We start from the raw sequence: 22661 nt of genomic DNA, 5'->3' as shown, positions 1-22661 counted from the left end.
TCTTTGGCATTCTTTGCCACATCTGCCTCCAGTATTGCTTCTAAGACAATGTCAGAACCTTTTGCTCCAGCTATACGTTTTTGCAACAATCCTGCACTTTCAGCAGAGACAGGAATTACAACAATACTGCCAGATTCATCAGTCAAGAATGGGACCTACACTTACTCTAGAAGAGCAAACTACTCTAACAATAACCAAGCTTACAACTCGTGAAGTCATACAAACTGAAAATGTTACATTTTAGAAGAGTCTTATGGGTTCTGCAACTCCTACGCTACCACCAATAGACATATCGATTATGAGAAGGGGACCTACTCTATCAAGAAGCAAGCTTACAACTCTTGAGGTTATACAAACTGAAAATGTTACATTTTAGAAGTCTTATGGGTTCTGCAGCTCCTACGCTACCAGCAGTAGACATCGATTATGAGAAGGGGACCTACACTTACTCTAGAACAACAAACTACTCTATCAAGAACCAAGCTTACAACTCTTGAGGTCATACAAACCGAAAATGTTACATTTTAGAAGAGTCTTATGGGTTCTGCAGCTCCTACGCTACCTGCAGTAGACATATCGACTATGAGAAGGGGACCTACATTTACTTTAGAACAACAAACTATTCTATGTACTGAAGTCACCAACCAAGAGATTATAGATAGTCTCGGTTGCACTGATAAAGCAGGGCCAGTGATGCACAATGATGTTTTGTTAGTTGTTAAAGATTTCCTCCACACTGGAAAATTATATAGAGACATCAACTGCAGTAATATGATATTAAACTCCCTCATTATAATCTTCAAATATTATAACCATGTGTTTAATATTTGGGATAAACATGATGAATGACGACTAAGTAAATTCTCAACAGAAATTAAGAAAGATAATCAACAATGTTTGGTGTTACTTACATATGTGCTCTTAGACTTCAGATCCACAAACTCATCGTTTCTTTTGGTATGTGTCTTCTTCAAAAGTTTGTGTGGATGAGGTGGCCATCCTAGAATAGTCGCCTAAAATTGAAATCACATCCATCAAAGTTATTGCTAGAGGAATAACGTTGATAGAACTGTAACTTGACAAAATGAAAATAATTGTACCAGTTTTCTTGCATACTCTCGGTGAGTCCGGGAGCCTCCAGTATGGCGCGAGGAACCAGATCCTTCACCACATTTCTCACTTGGTCGATTTTTGGAACATTGTGCAGATTTAGCCTTAAAATTGTCAGTATCATAGTGAGCCTTCCAGCTCTCCCAAACAGATTTTGGGATATTTTTTCGTTTCTCCTCAGAGGATCTTGCTTCACATAGCATACCCTTGTATTGTATTGAACATTTTTTTCATAAAATGATCCTTTATGGAACCTTCAATTGTCATATTCCAGTGGAATCGCTTATGTTTAAAAAGGGAAAGAAAAATATCACATGAATTGATATAATAGAAATTTTAAATGAATAAAATACACAAATAAAATGATAGTAAAATGGAATTTATGGGTATAATTAGTACATGAATATTATAGTAGAAGGAGACACAATTATGTATCAAAAGATGTACCAAAACAAGTATAATGGGTGTTGAAACAAGTCTGGTAAGAGAGAAAGTATATTGAAGAAGCTCGAATGAACATGGCTAAACTTGGAAGTAAGGCCAAATGCTCTGTTAGAAAATTATATGTGACGATTAGAGGAAATTATCAAAAAGTCTCATGGAGGAGGTTAACTGCAGTAACAGTGGTCCACCTAAATGGACATTCATTATGTACTTGGATATACTGGGACAATTATACACCAGAGATAGGTTTCTTGGAAAGGGAATTGTTGATTATATGAGTTGTCCAATGTGCGGAGATACAAACGATACTATAGAGCACTTGTTTTATCAATGTACTTCCTCCCAGAACGTATGGACTAAGTTGTTATAGTGGCAGGACATAACAAGAGCTCCTATGGGACGGAAGGATGAAGTAGACTGGGCAAGTAATTTAATGAAAGGAAAGAGTCACAAAGCAGATATATAGAGAGTTGTCTTGGCTGGTAGTGTATACCATATTTGGATGGAAATGAATCAACATATTTTCAAAGGCACACCAAGACAACCTGAAGTTATAGTTAGACAAGCAATCCAAGAGGTGTTTCATAACAGTAATAACAATAGGAAATTTTGCTTCATTATTAGAAACTATGAACTTGTATCCCTTAATATTCTTTTTTTTCTAGATGTAGCAGATGAGACAACCTAAGTTTATCTTTTAGCTAGTTGTAGTGGTTCAGTTTCATCAGCTATGTTTTTCTTTTGTTCTTATTTGATCTGTACAGTTCTACTTTCATAATAAATCAATAGTTACTAAGAAAAACAGATAGTATAGTTTACCTTAAACTCATGCCAGTAGAAGTCCTTAATCTCTGGTGTAACTGACTTCCAATCATATCCTTCGGGATCCAATTTTCCCTTAAAGATTTTTGTGATCGCCCGAGATACATCGTTGCTTGGCTCCAAACTTGTATAAATATAACATGTAATTATTTCAATACTTAATTTTATTTATGTACATCATGCAGTTGCTAGAGTGTATTATCAGTGACTTTATCGACATATAAGAGCTGAAGAGGTAGAGGAAGTAAGGAAGAATAATATGAAATTTATGAAAGTATTATCAATGAGACCATGATTAGACATAAATTATAAAATTCTACTATTATCGTATCTTGAAATGACTAGCTGTGAGGATCCCATACTAAGCTTGGGTTCAGTACGTAGATTCATATCTAAGCTTGATCTGGAACAAGTAAAAAAAATTCTAGAATGAATTCTAATGATATACTGCAAAAGATACGAAAAGCTTGAGGAAATAAGGACTGTTGAGATCAAAGAAATGTCACACCATAGACACTAATATCAAATCAGATTCTAACAGCGCACCATGTAGTTGATGTCTACATGAAAATCAGCTACAGGGTGGGAGTAAAATAGAAGACAATTATCGATTAGAAAAATAGGCTCAAGTATGTCATTTTCAAACTCAGAAGTGTTATTTCCTTATACAAGAAGTGCCAACGTGTAATACAAGCAAAACATAAACTGAAATGTCACTCAAAAAAATTAACATGTACTTTGCAGTTCATGTTCTCAGTTTTCAAATAAACATATTCTGCAAATAACAAGAAAATAGCCTCTTGAATTCATTAGATGAGTACCTCAAATGCAGACATAGAATTCAGTGAGCTTAAGAAAATTATAGAGAATTTCACAATTCCTATCAATTCTTAGTCCCTTAGTAAGATATGATCCAGTGGGAAAAGAAGAAACATACTTGTGAAAGCAAAGTAAACAATAATTTTGCCACACAATCTGAATATGTAGATCAAGAGCAAAAGTTCTAGGAACTGCACATTCAACTTTGTGATTCGAACATGTAGATTAAGAACAAAAGTTCTGGAAATTCATTCTACAAATTTGATTCCTTACCATGTGCTGTAGCAACATTCAACTATTGCTTCTTATATAAGAGAAATGTAGACATCAGTTAACAAGCTACTTTCTTCAAGAATGATTTTTTAGAAACACCTCAATTTTGTAATTCATTCCCATCAATACAATTTAAGAAAACCAACAAAACTTTGAAAGATTTATAGAAAAATAGTATGGAAAGAAAATCAATATGGCTTATTTTCTTGCCTGAAGCAAAACAATGTAAATGAAATGATGTTGTACACTTACCATCCCAGGACAATTTCAATTCGGGTGCGGGTATCATCAGTTGTATTTGACGAAGTTGTAGATACAATGTCATTTCTAGGTGTTTCTATCCCCACAGATGAAGATGGTACCGATATGTTGATAACAACTGAATCCGGTATAACTGCTGTTGGCACTTCAGGCAATGATGGTGCTTGATCAGGTGTGAAACTAGACATTAGAGGAGATGTCATTGGATCTGATGTTCTTTCTCCAGAATATCTGCTTCGTCCATCCCCCCTTGGTGCCATATCTGCAATTTCAAAGTTACATGTGGATGAAATAATAACATAATAATTTAATCATGGCCAGTTTGGTAAAATTATAACAAGAACATGTAATTAGTAGATATATCACTTCAAGAACAAGATGCCTCTGAAAAGTTAAAAAAATGTGTTAACCTAGACAATAGTTTTACATAAACACTTCAAGGAATAAATTTATTCCATCACTATTCAAAACATAGATCTAGAATGGTCTACTTCATATTGCGAAATGAGAGTGAGGGATAGTTGCTCAAACAAAACAACCTGGAGAACAATTAAAACAAAGTAATTATACTGGTAAAAGAGAAATATAAATTGGTGACATTTAAAATTCAGAACTTTGTCAGCAAGAAATATAAAATCTAATTGAAATAAAATCAGCTTATATACTACGTTTCAGTCACTCTAATTCTTATATTTGAAGAGATTAGAGCTAATCACTTTGACTCTATTCACTGCCACTTTCACAGTATGCCTCTTCATTCTCATTTTCATCATCTGATTCTAATTCTGGTTCATCATGAAATTCTGTCGCATCATCTAAATCATCTAAATCATCATTCTCATCTCTTAAATTTATGAATTCTCCATTTGGATCATTTCGGACAACATTTTCATTATCGTACACCACATCAAATCTTAAACCATCTCCGTCACATTGGAATGGCTCTGCAATATCTACTAGAGGAGATGATAAATATGACGGAGGCATAACCACAATACCCCGAGCTTTTGTTTTGCACACATCCCACCAATCATTCTTATCATGTCGTAAGCTAGGATAAGAAGCATAATACACTTGAGATGCTTGCATTGCCAAAACAAATGGTTCATACTTCTTCAGTTTCCTTTTATGGTTGATATCCACAAGTTTATATTGCTGATGAATCTTCATTCCTACATTTGGTGTGGGGTCAAACCATTCACATTTAAATAAAATTGTTCTTTTGATTGGTGTACTGCCCTTGTACTCCAATTCAAAAATTTCAGTAAGCACACCATAGTAGTCATTGTCATCTGCACTATAATTGGTTCCTTTTATGCAAACGCCACTGTTATTAGATGCTCTAGAAAAACTGCGACCTTTAGTGTGAAATTTAAAGCCGTTGACATTATAACCAGTGTATTGTTTCGCTGATTGACATGGACCTTCTGCAAGCGCCTTGATGAACTGATTATCTCTGTGGACTCGAGCCTATTAAATTAAAACAATTAGAGTTTCTTATAAGTGAAATAAGTATAGATGGAAAGATATTGTACAGGTGCTCACATATCTTGTGAACCATGATGCAAAATCTTCATCAAGTTTCTTATCCACTTCCTGCTCCGTAATTCGTGGAAAATTTTGATGAAGGGAGTCAATAAATTTCCTTTGGATCACATATAAGAAAAAGAATATGTATGTATTTTGATAATTATAATGTAAACAAAAGGTTGAAAACCTACTCCACATATGGCTGCACTTCTCTACAATTTAGTAAAATATAAATATGAGCTACTTTGAGTTCTTCTTCGGATAGATATCTCCTATTTAGTTCCCCAAATCCTCGACCTGGATAGGTGAATATAGAAAGATTACCATCGTATCTATCTTGTTCTCCTATACCACCATCGTCATTTCATGGTACTTTTCTATGCCTTGTGTAAACATGAGGCTCGAAGTAGTGTGAACAGAAGGATGAACCTTCATCAACTATATAAGGATTGCATATGCATCCTTCAACATGTGCCTTATTTCGAACATTATATTTATATTTTTGAAGGTTTCTGAAAATAGTACAAAAGCTCAAGGTGTTAGTCATTCATAATGATGAAAATGAAGTACTTAAATAACCAAGTCTATTTTAGTGGTTAGGGACATATAAAAGGAATTGCATATCGAGTCCATTGTACTATAAAATAGATGCTTTACCATTTATATACTCAGGAGTTCCTTTCTCTATTGAAAGGATGACAGTTTTGCATTGGAAACCTTAAGTAGATAAAATTACACCAAAGATCACTAATTGGATGGCTAGAAAATTATCATATGTCAGAGGCTTCAACTAATTAGAGCAATAATGTTTGGTATCCAAGCTGACATCTATTTTTACTACCATAAAAGGTTATTAAACTCATCGAAGCTGCTTGTAAAAAATATTTGTGGACACGTCTGACCAATATTTCTAAAAGGACACTTGTAGCATAACACAAAGTGACTCTTCCTAAAGGTGTAGGAGGCTTGACCATTAACTTGAAGGTCTGGAATCAAGCTCCAATTTGTAAACTGTTGTGGTTATTGAGTTAGAACAAGGAAAGACTATGAATCAATTTGGTCCATACATACTATATAAGATATTGGAGATTAGCATATCACATGGAGGTGCCCAATATGCTTTTTGGATGATAAGAAAAATGTGTCATATGTTGAAATTCTGGCTGATTATCATTTTAAATACACAAATAGAACATAGGGGGAGAAAAAATATCATACAATTATAAAACTTTAAGAGGTGTTGAAGCATATGTTCCTTAGAAAAATCTCATATTTCATAATACTACATGTTGTGAAGACTGGCCTACACAGCTATTTAAAAAGTAACATGAGTTTATTTGAGTTTTTAAGTCCTATATAATTTGAGTTATGACTTTCTATTGGAGATACTGATTAGGGATTGTCATAAGGACTGTAAGGTTATTTAAGTGTTGTCTAAGAAGGGAAGGTTACTGGTTGGCTCCTCTCTAAGCTTTGTATTGTCGCTTAGTGATTAACAACATCAGTTTAATTGCCCAAAAAATGAAGTACTTGAATATATAAATGAAATCTTACCTCTCAAATGGATACATCCATCGATATTGTACCGGACCAGCTAGCATTGCTTCATAAGCGAGATGCACAGGGAGATGCTCCATTGAATCAAAGAAGCTAGGAGGGAATACGTGCTCTAATTTACAAAGTATTTCAGGTATTTCTTGTTAAAGTCTTACCATATCCTCTTCACGTATTACTGTAGCAGTGACATCCCTAAAGAAAAGACTTTTCTCAGTAAGTGCTTCCCACACCTTTTTTGGTAATAGCTCACGGAATGCAATAGGAACCAATCTTTGCATGAATACATGACAATCGTGACTTTTCATACCAAATAACTTGTGTTTTTTCATGTCCACACACCTTCCCATATTTGAGACATATCCATCAGGAAACTTCAAATTTTTCACCCATTCACACACCAATTTTTTTTACTCTTCTTTTAGTGTGTAAATAGCTTTTGGGTATTTTCCATCAACATCATGTAATTCAGGTCGTTGACAAAACTCTTTCAAGTCTTCTCTAGATTTTGGGTTATCTTTTGTTTTACCATCTACATCCAGCACTGTGTTGAACACATTCTCAAAAAAGTTCTTCTTAATGTGCATCACATCTAGATTATGCCGAATGAGATTGGTACTCCAATATGGCAAATCCCAGAATATGCTTCTCTTCTTCCAACCAAAAAACCTACTAATCCGACGATTAATAATATCAGCCCCAAGTTCTGTTACCTTTTTAAGTCCCAGTTCTTCTATCTCTTTTAAGACATCTTCACCTGACCGGAATGGGGTAGGCTGCATGGTTACTACTCTATTCTTTCTAAATGAACTCTTATCCTTTCTATATGGATGATTTAGTGGCAGAAACTTACGATGGTTGTCAAACCAGGACTGCTTACCACCTTTTGTCAAAGTAAAAGCATCTGAATTCTCCATACAATATGGACATGCTAACCTGCCCGCAGTACTCCACCCAGACAACATTGAATATGCAGGAAAGTCACTGATTGTCCACATCAAAGCAGCTCGCATTTTGAAATTTTTCTTCTTAGAGATATCATATGTGTTGACACCTATATTCCATAGATTCTTCAAAAATAAATAGGGATCTTTCATACACACCCAAGGAGGCAAGTTGTATGGTGTCACAATTACTGGCCAAGATGAATATTGTTTTCCCGTTTGTCCAAATGGTTGAAACCCATCTGTTGATAGCCCCAATCTAACATTACGACTTTCCTCTGAAAATGATGGATACTTCTTATCAAAGTGCTTCCAGGCAGGTGCATCTAAACAGTGACACATTACACCTTCCTCAACTTCATGTTCAGTATGCCATCGCATGTGCGAAGCAGTTGCCTTGGAAGCATACAGTCGTTGCAGCCGTGGAGTAAGAGGAAAGTAATACATTTGTTTAACTGGTACAAGATTTTTCTTTGAACTAGATCTTTGACTTGTAAGCTTGTACCTGGGATGACAACAAAACTTGCAATTTACAAGCTCACTATCCTCTCTCCAGTAAATCATGCAGGCATTGACACAAGTATGAATTTTTTCAACTGGCATGTTCATTCCCCTCATTAACTTTTTAGTTTCATAGAAATTTTTTGGCATCACATTATCAGGCGGAAGCATCTCACTCATATACTGACAAATTTCATCAAAACATCTATCAGAGAGGTGGTGTTCAGTCTTGATGTGCAACAAACGAGAAACAACTCATAATTTTGAGTGTGTTTCACAACCACGCCACACTTCTTGATTTGCAGAATCAAGCATATCATAAAAACTTTGTGCATCAGGATTAGGTAATTCTTCCATATCATCTGGAACAAATGTGGGACCAGCAGGCTCATGAACCATTCTATGATATGATGTAGTAGGTGTAGGATCATCAAATGCACTAACATTTACGGGTAGGTTATTCATAGTATGATCCTGCGGTATCCTTTCATCTTGATCTATGCTTCTCGCAACTTCATTTTCTCCATGCAAGTACCGTACATGATATCCCGGTACAAAACCTTCTTTTAATAAATGCCCATGGACAGTATAAACATTTTCAAAGTTCCTATTTTGACATTTCTTTCGGTTACATGGGCACCTTAGTCTCTCACCGTCCCTCCCTTCTGGATGACTCATAGCAAACTCAATAAAATGTTGTACACCCCTTATGAATTCAGGATCATATAGACCTTTGGCTAATCTTTTGTACATCGATTGATGATTTGAACTCATTTTACTTATAAACCTTCTATTATGATAATGTGAGAAGGATAAATAGTGAAACAAAAGCACACAGAGAATTGAAAAGAAGAAATTTGCAGTATAACATAAAATGGAATATAGATTAATGTTATTTGTTTTAACTTTGAACTGGAAATCTCTATTTTTTACAGGCAGGTATGCAAGTTGTATATATATAAACTAATTAACAACCTTTTCTTCTAAAATAACTCCAACAAAGTCCTATTCAAATAAATAGTAATATGATATCATTCCTAAATAATGGGAACGGAAATATTTGACTCAATTAACTTGAAAACAATCACAAGTTAAAACAATATAAGAAAACATAAGAAGATGCACTATTTTTTAACAAATGACATTATAATTATAACATATTTGAATAGTTAAAAAGGGTGCAATTTATAATCAAGGCAACAAGACAAATGTTTCCACTGAAGCTTCATTTTTTTAGTACCTTCGTATAATCAAAACTTCATAAAACATGTAACTCAAAATATGAAGGCAATGAAAAGTATTATGTTCTTCCACATCTTCTGTAGTTTTAAACATGTAACAAATGACATTATAATTATACTGTGATTGAAATAGTTGAAAGGAAATTGACCTCCTAGAAAATGTAATATCTCCCTTTTAGTACTTACTGTTTGCACTTTCAAACAGTAAGTACTTTTATTAAATTCCATAATCACTTTGTTAAGTTTTGAATGATGTGACTTAATCTATAAAAAATATAAACTTATCTTTTAGTAGGGGGATCAAAAATAGTGTACCGAATAGTGAACCCAATTCACAACCATGTTAGAGAAATTTCCATATCAACGGGATTCAAAAATACAAGTCTATATATTCACTATATGAATGCTATATATTAAATAAGAAAATAGTGCACATCAGAAGTTCTACAATTGACTGATTGAATCAAACAAAAAGGAGAAACTAAGCTTGATAAAGAATACTTACCACTTAGCGGAAAGGATTGTGAAACAGAGAATTTGAATTGCGGGTGAGTGTAGTCGGAGACAATTTGTGAAATGGGATTAAAATGAAAAGGATTTAGAAAAAGTAATGTTGAACGTGGGAAGAAATTAGAGAAAAAAACTGAATAGTGGCGCAAGTCTTCGTATTTTAGGGAGGTGGGGAGTTTAGCAGGAAAAGTTTTTGCTTTTTTTTCTCTTCTTTTCAACTTTTATTTTTTTTTCTTTCAAATATAATAAATTCTTCCAATTTTTATTTGAAGTATTTGTACAATTCTTTTAAGATACGTTTTTATTCACCACAAATAAAGTCAAAAACAAAATCCAATCTTTAAAGTGATGAAATTAAAATACAGAAATGTAATAATACGCAGGAATTCGAACAAGAACTGAAATCTACAACAAGCTAAATACCTCTCAGCAAGAACACGCAACACATACAATGATTAATTGAACAAAAGAGGGGTGAATGGGGATGAAGACATACCCAGAAACACGATGTGGGTCTTTCTGTAGATCTGAGATGCAGTCCATGAGTTGTAATACTCTTGAAAGATTAAAGACTTGATTTGCTCTATGAAATACTCCATATATGAAATTATTGCTGGGGATTAGAGCTTGAGATGAAAACTTAGGTGATTTGTAGCTGAATATGTTCCACTCTTGAGAGGAGATCTATCCTTGATATGTAGTGGAACTTAGAAAACAGATGAGTAAGAAGATTACCCAGTTCTATCTAGCTAAGCATAGGGAATTCTTGATGAATTTGTTTCTTGTTCATTCAGCTTAGTGAAGAACAAAGTGAGCTGATTGTTGTTCTTGTCTATTCCGCCTGCGATTTTGTTGTTGTATTTTGACATCAATTTTTATTTTCTTTTTTCTTTTTTCTTTTTATATTACTTAATAAAATTCCCTTTATTAAGTTATAATATATGAAGTGGGTTATTTTTTTTAAAAAATATAAGGGTGAAAACTAAAATAAAAAATATGCCTACGTTTTTGTTGCTCTTTTTGGACATCAATTTTTGTTTTCTCTTTTTCTTTCTATATTATTTATTAAAATTCCCTCTTCTAAGTTATAAATATATGTTAAGTGGGGTTTTTTTTTTTAAAATATAAGGGTGAAAACTTAAATAAAAAATATTTCGTACTATTTTTTATCCTAATTTATTTGATATAGTTAATTTAATTGGACATGAATGAGTGAGATCCAATGTGGATACAATGTTGATATGTTGAAAGATTTTCATATAAAGAAATGTGTCATTTTTTTCGTATTGACTAAATAGAAAATTGTTTAGAGTGTAGTATGTAAACTTGTTACACGATATATCTTTATTTTCACACACACACACACACACATATATATATATATCAACTACTTTAATTAACTTTCCAATAAAATATATTTGTGTATTCATGAATTGTAGATATTTTGTGCGAACTAAATAAGTCATTTCTAATAGTTCGATAACATATTGGAGCTTTCCTCTAAATACAAATTAGGTCTAATAAAGATTTATAGCTAATTTTTTTTAAAGTTCGTACATGATATTAAATTAATATTAATAGTAATACACATATTTCGATAGACACGTTCATCACAATTGTAGACTTAAATCAAAAGAAAGAGGCCTCTACTACTTCTTCGTACAACCCGAACATACCATCCTATTAGACCAGAAATGACCTTCTCGAGCTAACCACACTGACAAAATTCTAATTCAAGCACCTTTACGATTTTTTTTTTAACAAAGTCAATAATTGGCTAAAATTTGAAAGATAAAACGTCTAACGGCACTGACAGAAAACGAAAGCCTCAAAAGTCAAACCAACCATCCTATTAGACAAAAAATGACCTTCCCGAGCTAACCGCATTGACAAAATTTTCATTTGAGCATGTTTACCAAAACTGTTGACCGAAGTCAAATTTTGGCCAAAACATAAAAGAGTTACGCCAAACGGCACAAACTAAAAAAGAAATCCTCAAATCCTGAACCAACAATCATATTAGACCAAAAATGAAATTTCAAAGCTAAGCCCACTGACGGATTTCTCATTTGAGCACCTTTAGCAAAAAAATGACCAAACTCAAATTTTGGCCAAAAGTTAAAAGTTAAAAGGCCTACCGGCACAAACGGGAAAACAAAAACCAAACATCCTATTAGACAAAAAAATGACCTTCCGGACACAACTACGCTGATGGAATTCTAATTTGACCACATTACCAAATATATTGAGCGAAGTTAAATTTTTGCCAAAACTTAAAAGTTAAAACGTCTAACAACACAAACTGGAAAAAAAATCCTCAAAAACCAAACCAACCATCCTACTAGACCAAAAATGACCTTCCGAAGCTAACCGCACTAACGAAATTCTCATCTTAGCATGTTTACAAAAAATGTTAGGAAAAGTTAAATTTTGGCCAAAAATTAAAAGTTAAAACGCCCAATGACACAAACAAAAAATGAAAACCTCGAAATCGGAACAAACCATCCTATTATACAAAAAATGACATTCCGGACACAACTACGCCGATGGAATTCTCAATTGACCACGTTTACCAAATATATTGGACAAAGCTAAATTTTGGCTAAAACTTAAACGTTAAAACAAACACCTAATGGTACAAACTGAAAATAAAAGCCTCAAAACCCGAAACAACAATCCTATTCGAATAAAAATGAAATTTCAAAGCCAACCGCCCTGACAAATTTCTCATTTGAGCACCTTTGCCAAAAAATTTGACCAAAGTAAAATTTTGGCCAAAAGTTAAAAGTTAAAATGCCTATGGAACAAACTAAAAACGAAACCCTCAAAACCAAACGAACAATCCTATTAGAAAAAAAAAATCTTCCAGATACAACTACGCTGACAGAATTCTGATCTGACCACGTTTACCAAATATATTGACCAAAGTTAAAGTTTTGCCAAAACTTAAAAGTTAAAACGCCTAATGGCACAAATTGAAAATGAAAGCCTCAAAACCCGAACCAACAATCATATTAGACCAAAAATGAAATTTCAAAGCTAAGCCCTCTGATGAATTTTTCATCTGAGCACGTTTGCAAAATATGTTAAGCAAAATCAAATTTTGGCAAAAAGTTAAAACGCCTAACGGCACAAACTGAAAATAAAGCCTCAAAACCCAAACCAACCATCCTACTAGACCAAAATGACCTTCTGAAGCTAATGATGCTGATGAAATTTTAATTTGAGCAAGTTTATCAAATATATTGACCAAATTTAAATTTTGGACAAAATTTAAAAGTTAAAACGCCTAACAACACAAACTGAAAATAGAAGCCTCAAAACCCGAACCAACCATCCTACTAGACCAAAAATGACTTTCCAAAGCTAACTGCGCTGATGGAATTTTAATCTTAGCACATTTACCAAAACAATTGACCAAATCTAAATTTTGGCCAAAATTTAAAAGTTAAAACGCCTAACAACACAAACTGAAAATGGAAGCCTCAAAACCTGAACCAACCATCCTATTGGATAAAAAATGACCTTCCAAAGCTAACAACGCCGACGAAATTCTCATCTAACCATGTTTATAAAAAATGTCAAGAAAAATCAAATTTTTGGCCAAAAGTTAAAAGTTAAAATGCCTAACGGCACTAATTGAAAATGAAAACCTTGAAACCCGAACAAACCATTCTATTAGATAAAAAATGACGTTCCATAAAGCTAATCACACTGTGGAATTCTAATCCGATCACGTTTACCAAAAATATTGACCAAAGTCAAATTTTGGCTAAACCTTAAAAGATATTGAGCAAAGTCATTTTTGGTCATCGCGGTTAGCTCCGAAAAGTCATTTTTGGTCAAAATGACGACCTTACTTTTTCCATTGGGTGATCAATTGCTTTCTCGTCATCACTGACACCTTTAAATACTCTATTTTCTCATATTCATAATCAGATAAGGCATCGTCATTATTTTGTTCATCTCAATGCGTCCATATTCTTAACCACATTTTCATCTTCTTCATCGTTAGTGCACTGAAAAAAATTTCACCTTCAGCTTCTTCACGATTTTTATCTAATATTTACTTTTTTTTCAACACTAAATGATGATTTACCAAACAATCTAACTTCTCAATTGGTAAATTTACCAACTATTCAAATATCAGTTAGTAATTTAATAATTTACCGATAAATTTTATCACAGTTGGTAATAGTTACTATCCAATTGAACATTCATGTGTAATATTACCAACTAAAAATTAATATGTTGGTAAATATTACCAATGGATTAATGATCGGTTGGTATATTACCAACTATTTTAATTATATTAGTAATTTACAAAGTACAATCTTTAATCGTCGGCAAAATTTCCAACTGATTAGATATTTGTTGGCAAGTTTACCAACAAATTACATTTCGTTACTAATTTACCAACACATTTATATTTGTTTGGTAATTTAGCAACAAAATATTGCCGTTGGTAAATGGTTTGTTAGTAATTCATTGGTAATTTGTTAATAAATTATATAAACAAATTTGTTGTCATATTTACCAACCGATATATACTTCGTTGGTAATATTACTAACAAAAGAAGTGCGTTAGTGATATTTCAATTGGTAATTTATTAATAAAAAGTTGCTAAATTTGGCGCCATTGTTTCTCGCCATATTTACCGACTAAAATATTTTGTTGGTAATATTTTGGTTGGTAATCTGTTAGAATTTCGTTGTTAAGTTTTCAAAAATAATTCGGTTAGAAATATGTTGGTAATTTGTTAGTAAAATATTAACTAACTGAAGTTGTTAGGAAAATCTGTTGGCAATTTGAGGTTTTTTTGTAGTGGAACATGTTCTTAAGATCAAAAGATAAATCAGCTGGAACACTGATGACTTTTGCAAAAGGGATAGAGTTGAAACTAAATGTCAAAATTGTAGGTATCAGGTCAGATCATGGTACTGAGTTTGAAAATATCCAAATTGAAGGCTTCTGCGCGGACCATGGAATCCACCACAACTTCTCTACTCCAAGAACTCCTCAGCAAAATGGGGTTGTTGAAAGGAAGAACAAGACCTTGGTAGACATCTCAAGAACAATGCTTATATATTCGGGTCTTGCAATGAGCTTTCGGCCTGAAGTAGTGAATACAACATATTATGTCACCAACAAATGTTTAATCAGGTCAATTTTTAAGAAAACTCCCTATGAACTGCTAAATGGAAGAAAGCCATCTAAAGGTTTTTTTATGCAAGTGCTTTGTGCTAAACAACGACAAAGATGATCTTGGAAAATTTGATCTAAGAAGTGATGAGGGAATGTTTTTGGGATACTTCTCTTCAAGCAAAGCCTACAGAGTATACAACAAAAGGACCAAATGTGTGGAGAAGAGTATGCATGTAATTTTTGATGAATCGGGTGAGCCGAGCAATCGAGAAGGAAAGGAGGATCTTGAACTTGAGAAGCTAATGCAGATTGAGAGGGATAACCAAGTTCGAGAAGCTGGTGATAAAAGGAATCACTGATGAAAAAGTTGAACAACCTATGGAAGCGCCTGGTCCTTTTGCTTTTCCAAATGATGCTCATGAAGGAGAGACCCAACATGAGGAATTAGAAAGTGATGTCCAAGCTGATGAACCTGATGAGGAGACTGCTAGAAAATCAGGATGGAAACAACAATCATCTCATCTTCTAGACAACTTTATCTCCCCTCTTGACTCTGGAATTCAAACCAGATCCAAGGCAAGAAATTTGGCTGCTTTCTTAGCTTTCATATCCACTGTTGAACCAAAGAACATCAAAGAAGCTCTGTTAGATACAGACTGGGTGAACTCCATGCAAGAAGAGTTGCATCAGTTTGAGAGGAGCAAAGTATGGCACCTGGTCCGAAGACCACTTCACAGAACCATCGTTGGCATAAAATGGGTGTTCAGAAACAAGCTGGACGAGTATGGAACAATTACAAGAAACAAGTGAAGATTGGTGGTGCAGGGCAATAGTCAAGAAGAAGGAATCGATTATGAAGAGACCTTTGCACCTGTTGCAAGGATGGGAGCCATAAGAATACTAATAGCATTTGCCACATACTTGGGATTCAAGCTTTTTCAGATAGATATCAAGAGTGCCTTCCGAAATTGGTACTTGATGGAGGAAGTCTACATCAAGCAACCTCCAGGTTTTGAAGATGTTAGTCATCCTACTCATGTGGTAAAGATAGACAAAGTGCTATATGGCCTGAAGCAGGCACCCAGGGCCTGGTATGAGCGATTGTCAAAATTTATTCTTGAAAATGGGTTCAAAAGAGTAAAAATTGACAATACTTTGTTCTTAAAGTCAAGAGGAAAGGACCTCCTGGTAGTGCAAGTCTACGTAGATGACATCATCTTTGGAGCTACTACATATCCTTTGTGTAAAGAACTTGCAACCCTAATGAGCAATGAATTTGAAATGAGCATGATGGGAGAACTATGCTTTTTCTTAGGGTTGCAAATCAAACATTCTCCCTAGGGTACATCAATTTGTCAGGAGAAGTATATCAAGGAATTGCTCAAGAAGTTTAGTATGATGGAGGCCAAAATTATTTATACTCCAATGAGTACAAATGCAAAATTGGACAACGATGAAGATGGCATTAATGTAAATCAGACTATGTATAGAGGAATAATTGGATCTGTCATTTACCTCACAGCAGGTCGACCTGACATAGTCTTCAGCATGGGAATGTGTACCAGGTTTCAAGCTACTCCAAAATAGTCATATCTGAAGGCAGCCAAGTGAATACTGAGATACTTGAAGGGCATACAAGACCTGGTCCTTTTCTATCCGTCTGATGACTCTTTTGATCTAATTGGCTATGCTGATGCTGATTATGCAGGGTTTCTTGTTGATCAAAAAAGTACCTCTGGGGTGGCTCATTTTCTAGGTTCATCACTAATCTCATGGGGAATAAAGAAGCAAAATTCAGTAGCTCTATCAACTGCTGAAGCTGCGTACGTGGTTGTTGCATCATATTGTGCTCAACTCTTATGGATCAAGCAGCAGCTCGAAGAATTTGGTGTTCTCACAGATACCATCCCTTTCATATGCGACAATACCAGTGTTATGAACATGGCCAAGAATCATGTACATCATAAGAGGACCAAACACATAGATGTGAAGCATCACTTCCTGAGAGATAATGTTGAAAAGAAGAACGTGGCAATGAGGTACTGCAAGACGAAGGACCAGGTGGCTGATATCTTCACAAAGGCATTGGGAAATGAAAGCTTCTTCAAGAATAGATTGAGTCTGGGAATGCACAAGAGCACCTGATGTCACAAGAAGTGTGCATGAAGCTTCTCATATTGACTATTCTAGGAAGGACATGTGTCTATACTTAGTGTATTGCTTAACGTTTGTGAATTCACATATAGTACCTTACTGCAGGTACACACACTCATGGCATGTTGGCTGAAGGGAAGATCTGACCATACATGAAGGTTATCTATAGAGAGGGACCTGGTCCCCTAGAAGGTTAGTATCATTTTAACTACACAACTTTCTGTCAACGGTCACTGTGACGTGTCTCCTCCTTATTCCTTGTGTCATTTACATACGTCTTTTCAGTTTAAAAACCAAGAATCATTACCGTTCAGGGACCCGATATCCTATTAAATACAACATTTTGAGAGAACTCAACACTCACAAATTCTTCCTATTTTCTTCGAATTATCTCATTAAGTTTTCATCTGTTTTCTTCTTGTTGTCTAAGCAAAATGTCAAATTCCTCTTCTTCCTCAAAGTCTCCTCTCTCCCAAGAAATTGAAAACCCAATTCATTCAATTTCTCAATTCCTCCTCCTAAAGGCTCTCCGTCCATACCATTTGTGGGGTTGGTGAGACTGATGAATCTATCACACCCCATACTGAGGTGTTGGTATCTCCTGAAATCAACCCTGGAGATGTCTTGCCTTGCTCTCCAACTCTGGTTTTGTCAGACAAAGAGTCCTAAAACTCTGAAGCCCAGTCAGTCATAAAGCCAACTCTTGAGACTCAAATTAAAGATCTAGAAGTAGTGTCTCAAACAGGGGATATGTCGTCCACTATGTCTGAAAGGTTATTTGAACGTGATTTACCTGAGGGAAAAGGTATGGAATCCAACGTACTAGCAGCGGCAGAGGAATTTGTGGTTGTACAAAGTTTGGCATCTCTTAGAGGGGATACCCAGTCAATACTCTTAGAACAAGAGTACAAATCACCGGAACAGGTCCCTCAGAATGTTCAACCAGTGTTCAACCAAACTCCTTAATCCTTTGGGGTTGATAGTGAGAAAGAGGAAAAAGAAGAAATTCCTCTAGTCTGGCATAGAAAAGGTGTTCAAGGTGCTAATACTTCGACCGTGGTTGTCTCAGATCTGGGAGAAGTTGAGGCCAGACTTGAGATTAGATTTGCGGATGCCCTTATTGAGTCTGAAAGGAAAAGGAAAAATGGTGGAGTCTCAACCCAAAGGAGACAAAAAAAGATATACAACTAGAGGAGTGGTCCAGAAATTAATGGGAGACACTTTGGTGGCAAATGAGGTCCAAACATAAAGAAATTGAAGGTAAAGAAAGGATGGTCACGTGCTTGCTGAGGAACCTACCTTAACTCCTCACCATACAGGGTCGAGTGAAACAGAATCTGATGATATTGTTAGAGAAATGGCTAAACGGAGGAAGGAGGCAGAAAATAAATGAGTCAAAGCTAAAAGGGTTACTAAGTCTAAGAAAAAGTCACCTATAAAAAGGGCCAAGGTGATTAAAAAGGCCCTTTCTAAACCAAAATCTGGTAAGCGACCAGGTAAGACCATTCAAAAGCAAGTTGAGGGCAGGGAGTTAACAAGAGAGGAGCGTGTTGCTGAACTCAGAAAACAAAAGGTGTTGAATGGGAAAGTGTTTGATCTAGAAATTCTTACCGAATTTGGTATGTCCGCTCTTTCTGATTCTGTGTCATTACAAAGTTGGGAACACTTATTTGAAGTTCCAGAACCCTATTTGCATGAGCCTGAGGTGAGGGAATTCTACTACAAGATGGAGCTTCTCGGTGATGGAGGGATCAGGTCCATTGAAGGTTGCAATCCTTATAGTGAGTTTTCTCAACAGGCTACAAAGCGTGGGGACATAAAAGGTGTTGGCTTACCTAAGAAATTCCTAAGGAAAGAGTATCAGTTGATGTTTGAATTCATCAATAAGGTCTTGGTGCCAAGGAGTGAAAAAAGGATTGTAGCCTCTGTTGCAGTCCTGTTCCTCATGGAACAGTTGATTGAACTTGAGGTCATCAACCTTCTAGCAATCATGCTTGAACACATACACAGGGTGATGACTTGGAAAATGCCAAACATGGCATACCGTATGGGTATCTGCTGAACTATATGTTCAAACACTTTGGAATACCTCTTGGAAGAGAAGTACTTGGTACTGTGAAGAATATGTTTTCTCCTCCAACCCTCTTGGAATGTTAATGTGCTGAGGGAAAAGTCAAGGGTAAGTCTCATGTGTCTGATCTTCTTGAGCAGCAAGAATCTCTCAAGCGGGAGCTGAATGATTTTACTTTAACCTTGAATGCAAAAGAGGTTGAGATTGCAAGACTTAAGGCTCAATTGCAGCAGACTGTCTCAAATGGACCTAGTCCCAGTTCTGGGGATAAGGAGGAAGTAGAAAAGTTGAGAGCTGAGAATGCACAGTTGCTGAAGACAAATTCCTCACTCAGTGAGGAAGTTCAGGATCACAATAAGCAGCTACTCCAGGCTCATGTCGATGCGAACAATCACATGACCCTGTTGTTGCGGTCCTTACCTCCCCCTCCCCCTCTGTCCGAAATGAGTCTTCCATCCAAGTTCATTATGTCTTTCTGTGTCTATGATGGTTTCTCTTTTCAGTTCCTATGGCAAAGTGTACTGTTTCGATCGAACATTTTGGTCAGTTTTAGTGATCTAATTATATCATCTCTTTTTGCCCTGACTAGTATGCTTCTCTTCTTTATTTTTGCTTACTTGTGCCTGTACTGTGTGGCCCATGGCCCTGATTCCTAACGTTTTACATGCAGCTTGAATATGTTTACTGTCACTCATTTACAATGATATCAAAAAGGGGAATTGATTATAATTAAACTGCTTTGTGAAATTAGAGTTTAGTGACATGGGGAATACTGATAGGGGGAACTGATGCACTTTGAATGAATGTTAACTAACGTGAGGCAGTTTGTTTGTCATCATCAAAAAGGGGGAAAATGACAAGTCTTATTGTTTCCAAATGTTTTGATGATCCTCACAAATGCAGGGACCCGGTCCTCTATAGAGTGTGCTCGTCCAGGTTTAAGTGCTATACAACTAGAAATTTATCGTGTTAGAGGTTGGTGAGGTCGTCAGCTTACTAAACCAATCAGAATGGACGAGGTTGTTTATCTAATGGTTAATAATTCTTTATGGTTGATATATTCAACAAGACAAACAACATATCAACTCATTCATTCAAAGAGAGAAAATTCAAGCTTCAACAAATCAACAAGGGACCTCATAGACTGACGAGTTGCTTCCTGAACCTGTTGTTATTTTGATTTCTTACGTATGTGCTTAAATTTTAGGATTCGTTTCACTTCGATAGAAAAGTTTCAAAACTTATGTGAATCATTAAAAGCACATAGTTGAGGGCAACATTGTGTATTACAGAAAATTCTATATTAATCAGTTAGGATTAGTATAGTGGGCAATGCAGGCACAATTAAGTAGTAGGTGGTATTACTTAGTTTTCAGATTAGGAGGTTAATCTCATTGTTGTGGTGTAAACTGTGTTTCTCTTTTGCTTGAGAAGATTAGTGAAAATAGTTTGAAAATTCTGTGAGACAGGTCATGGTTTTACTCCCTTGAGTAAGGAGGTTTCCACGTAAAAGTATTGTGTCTTCTATTTACTTTCTGCTTTTACTTTCGTGCGTCTGTACTGTGTAAAGGACCTGGTCCCATCGTAGTTAGTGGACGCATACATTTCAACACAAGGTCAACATCTAAGGTTATATCTGACAATAAGAAACAAAGGAGGAAATGGCTTGTAAAAGATGTCAACAATATGGATGAGTTTGACGAGGTTGTCTAATGTTTTTTGCTCAACTATGTAATTTTTTATGCTAATATTACTTGCTTTATATATAAACATATATTATTTACTTTGAATGCAAAGACAAAAGTTTTAAGAGTTGGCTGGTGAAAATTATTCAAGTAGTTATTGAAAGGCTTATACAAACAATGCGACGATCGACACAATAAAAAATAAGTTGTCTTTTTTCCAATTTAAAGCATTTAGAAGCATATGTTTTGGATATCTTGTTGATCTTCCGAAAGTCAATACCCAGTTGCAACTGGTTCATTTTTAATGAATTAGGAGTTAAATCTACCCCTGACGATGTTTTTTGTTATTGAAGTAAATAGAGAAAAACTATATTTGGGTTAAGAGAATTTGGTATTGCTTCTAGCTTGCAATGTGTTTGTATAGTTACATTGGATATGATCCGGAGGGTCCATACAGATTACTTTGTAGGAGAAGTATCTATTGAAAAGATTCATCTATTTGAACATAACAATTGACTTGAAAACCCTAATGCTGTTCAAATTTGTGGATTTGTATTTAATTGAAGAGTTTTTATTTTCTTACAAGAATAGTGAGTGGATAGTTTCTAAGAAGCATTTCCATTTGATTGAGTCCAGCCTTTTCAATGAATATTCATGGCGAATTGATGTATTTTCATGAATTGCTAGACAGTGTCAAACATTCCCTTAAAATTAATACCTGATTCTACAGAATAACTAGGCGCTCTCCAGATATGGATATACGAGTGTTGTTTCCATGTCGATGAAAATTGGATGAGGTGTGTTTGAAACGTTAATCAAAATGGCACCTCTGCCGGGGATTGGTGTTGTTTGAAATACTTTTATTGAAGTTAAATTGTGATCTTTTTTTGTTATAGTTGAATCGACTTAATTTGTTTTGTGTTTGTGTTGTTTGTGTTGAAGAGAAGAAGAGATGAGTGTGAATGGGAGTAATGGTAGCCAAGTGGGCCACCAAGATGATATTGACAATCTTAATGATGTGAAGGACCCAATCCAATTAGGTGGTTTTGGAGAAATAGGTCAACCTCCAATCAAAAGGAATACTATCTTCCATGTTACTAGAACAACGCTGCAACTCCTCAAAATGAAAGGTCTATATGAAGGATTGGCTCACGCAGACCCACATGTGCATATTCAGAACTTCATGGACATTTGTGGCCGTTCTCATTCAAGAACGTATCATAAGAATCAGTTCGTCTCAGGTTGTTTCCTTTCTCTCTAATGGGTAAAGCTAGCAAATGGTTAGCTGAGTTACCGAGGGATTCCATCACCTCTTAGGATGGGCTTACCACAACGTTCAATGTGAGTTTCTTTCCCCCGTCTAGGATGATGATACTCAGAGATAGCATCCAAGGTTTTAAGCACTTGGAAGGTGAACCAATCCACGAGACGCGGCTGAGGTTTAAGAAGTTGGTACTTCAATTCCCAACTAACGGACTTCCAAACAATGTGCTGCTACAGTACTTCTATAGAAGTCTTGCCTCAGTGAGTAAAGTAGTTGTTGACCAATTGGTTCGAGGAGGAATAATATTGCAATCATTTGAGGTAACCTCGTCC

The 22661-nt window shown here is 35.3% G+C and overlaps 1 protein-coding gene and 1 long non-coding RNA gene across 2 annotated transcripts; both read right to left on the bottom strand.

Annotated features, from left to right (window-relative positions):
• Positions 1–17: 17 nt before the first annotated feature.
• Positions 18–4003, bottom strand: LOC125852691 (uncharacterized; the record flags this gene model as incomplete). Its single annotated transcript, XM_049532405.1, has 5 exons — positions 3721–4003; positions 2374–2500; positions 1101–1316; positions 912–1013; positions 18–155 (listed from the first exon to the last, which is right to left on the bottom strand). Coding segments are annotated over exons 1-5 (852 nt in total), but the record flags the coding sequence as incomplete, so codon positions are not given.
• A 1270-nt stretch (positions 4004–5273) lies between these two features.
• LOC125852693 (uncharacterized) lies at positions 5274–6859 on the bottom strand. The gene is made up of 3 exons (XR_007445038.1): positions 6814–6859; positions 5584–5771; positions 5274–5374 (listed from the first exon to the last, which is right to left on the bottom strand). It is a non-coding gene; the product is annotated as an uncharacterized LOC125852693 (long non-coding RNA).
• Positions 6860–22661: the final 15802 nt, after the last annotated feature.

The sequence above is a fragment of the Solanum stenotomum genome, unplaced genomic scaffold (assembly GCF_019186545.1).
Source record: "Solanum stenotomum isolate F172 unplaced genomic scaffold, ASM1918654v1 scaffold4045, whole genome shotgun sequence".
NCBI lineage: Eukaryota > Viridiplantae > Streptophyta > Magnoliopsida > Solanales > Solanaceae > Solanum > Solanum stenotomum.
The sequence above is the reverse complement of the archived record's forward strand: the minus strand, read 5'-3'. Positions and strand labels throughout refer to the sequence as shown.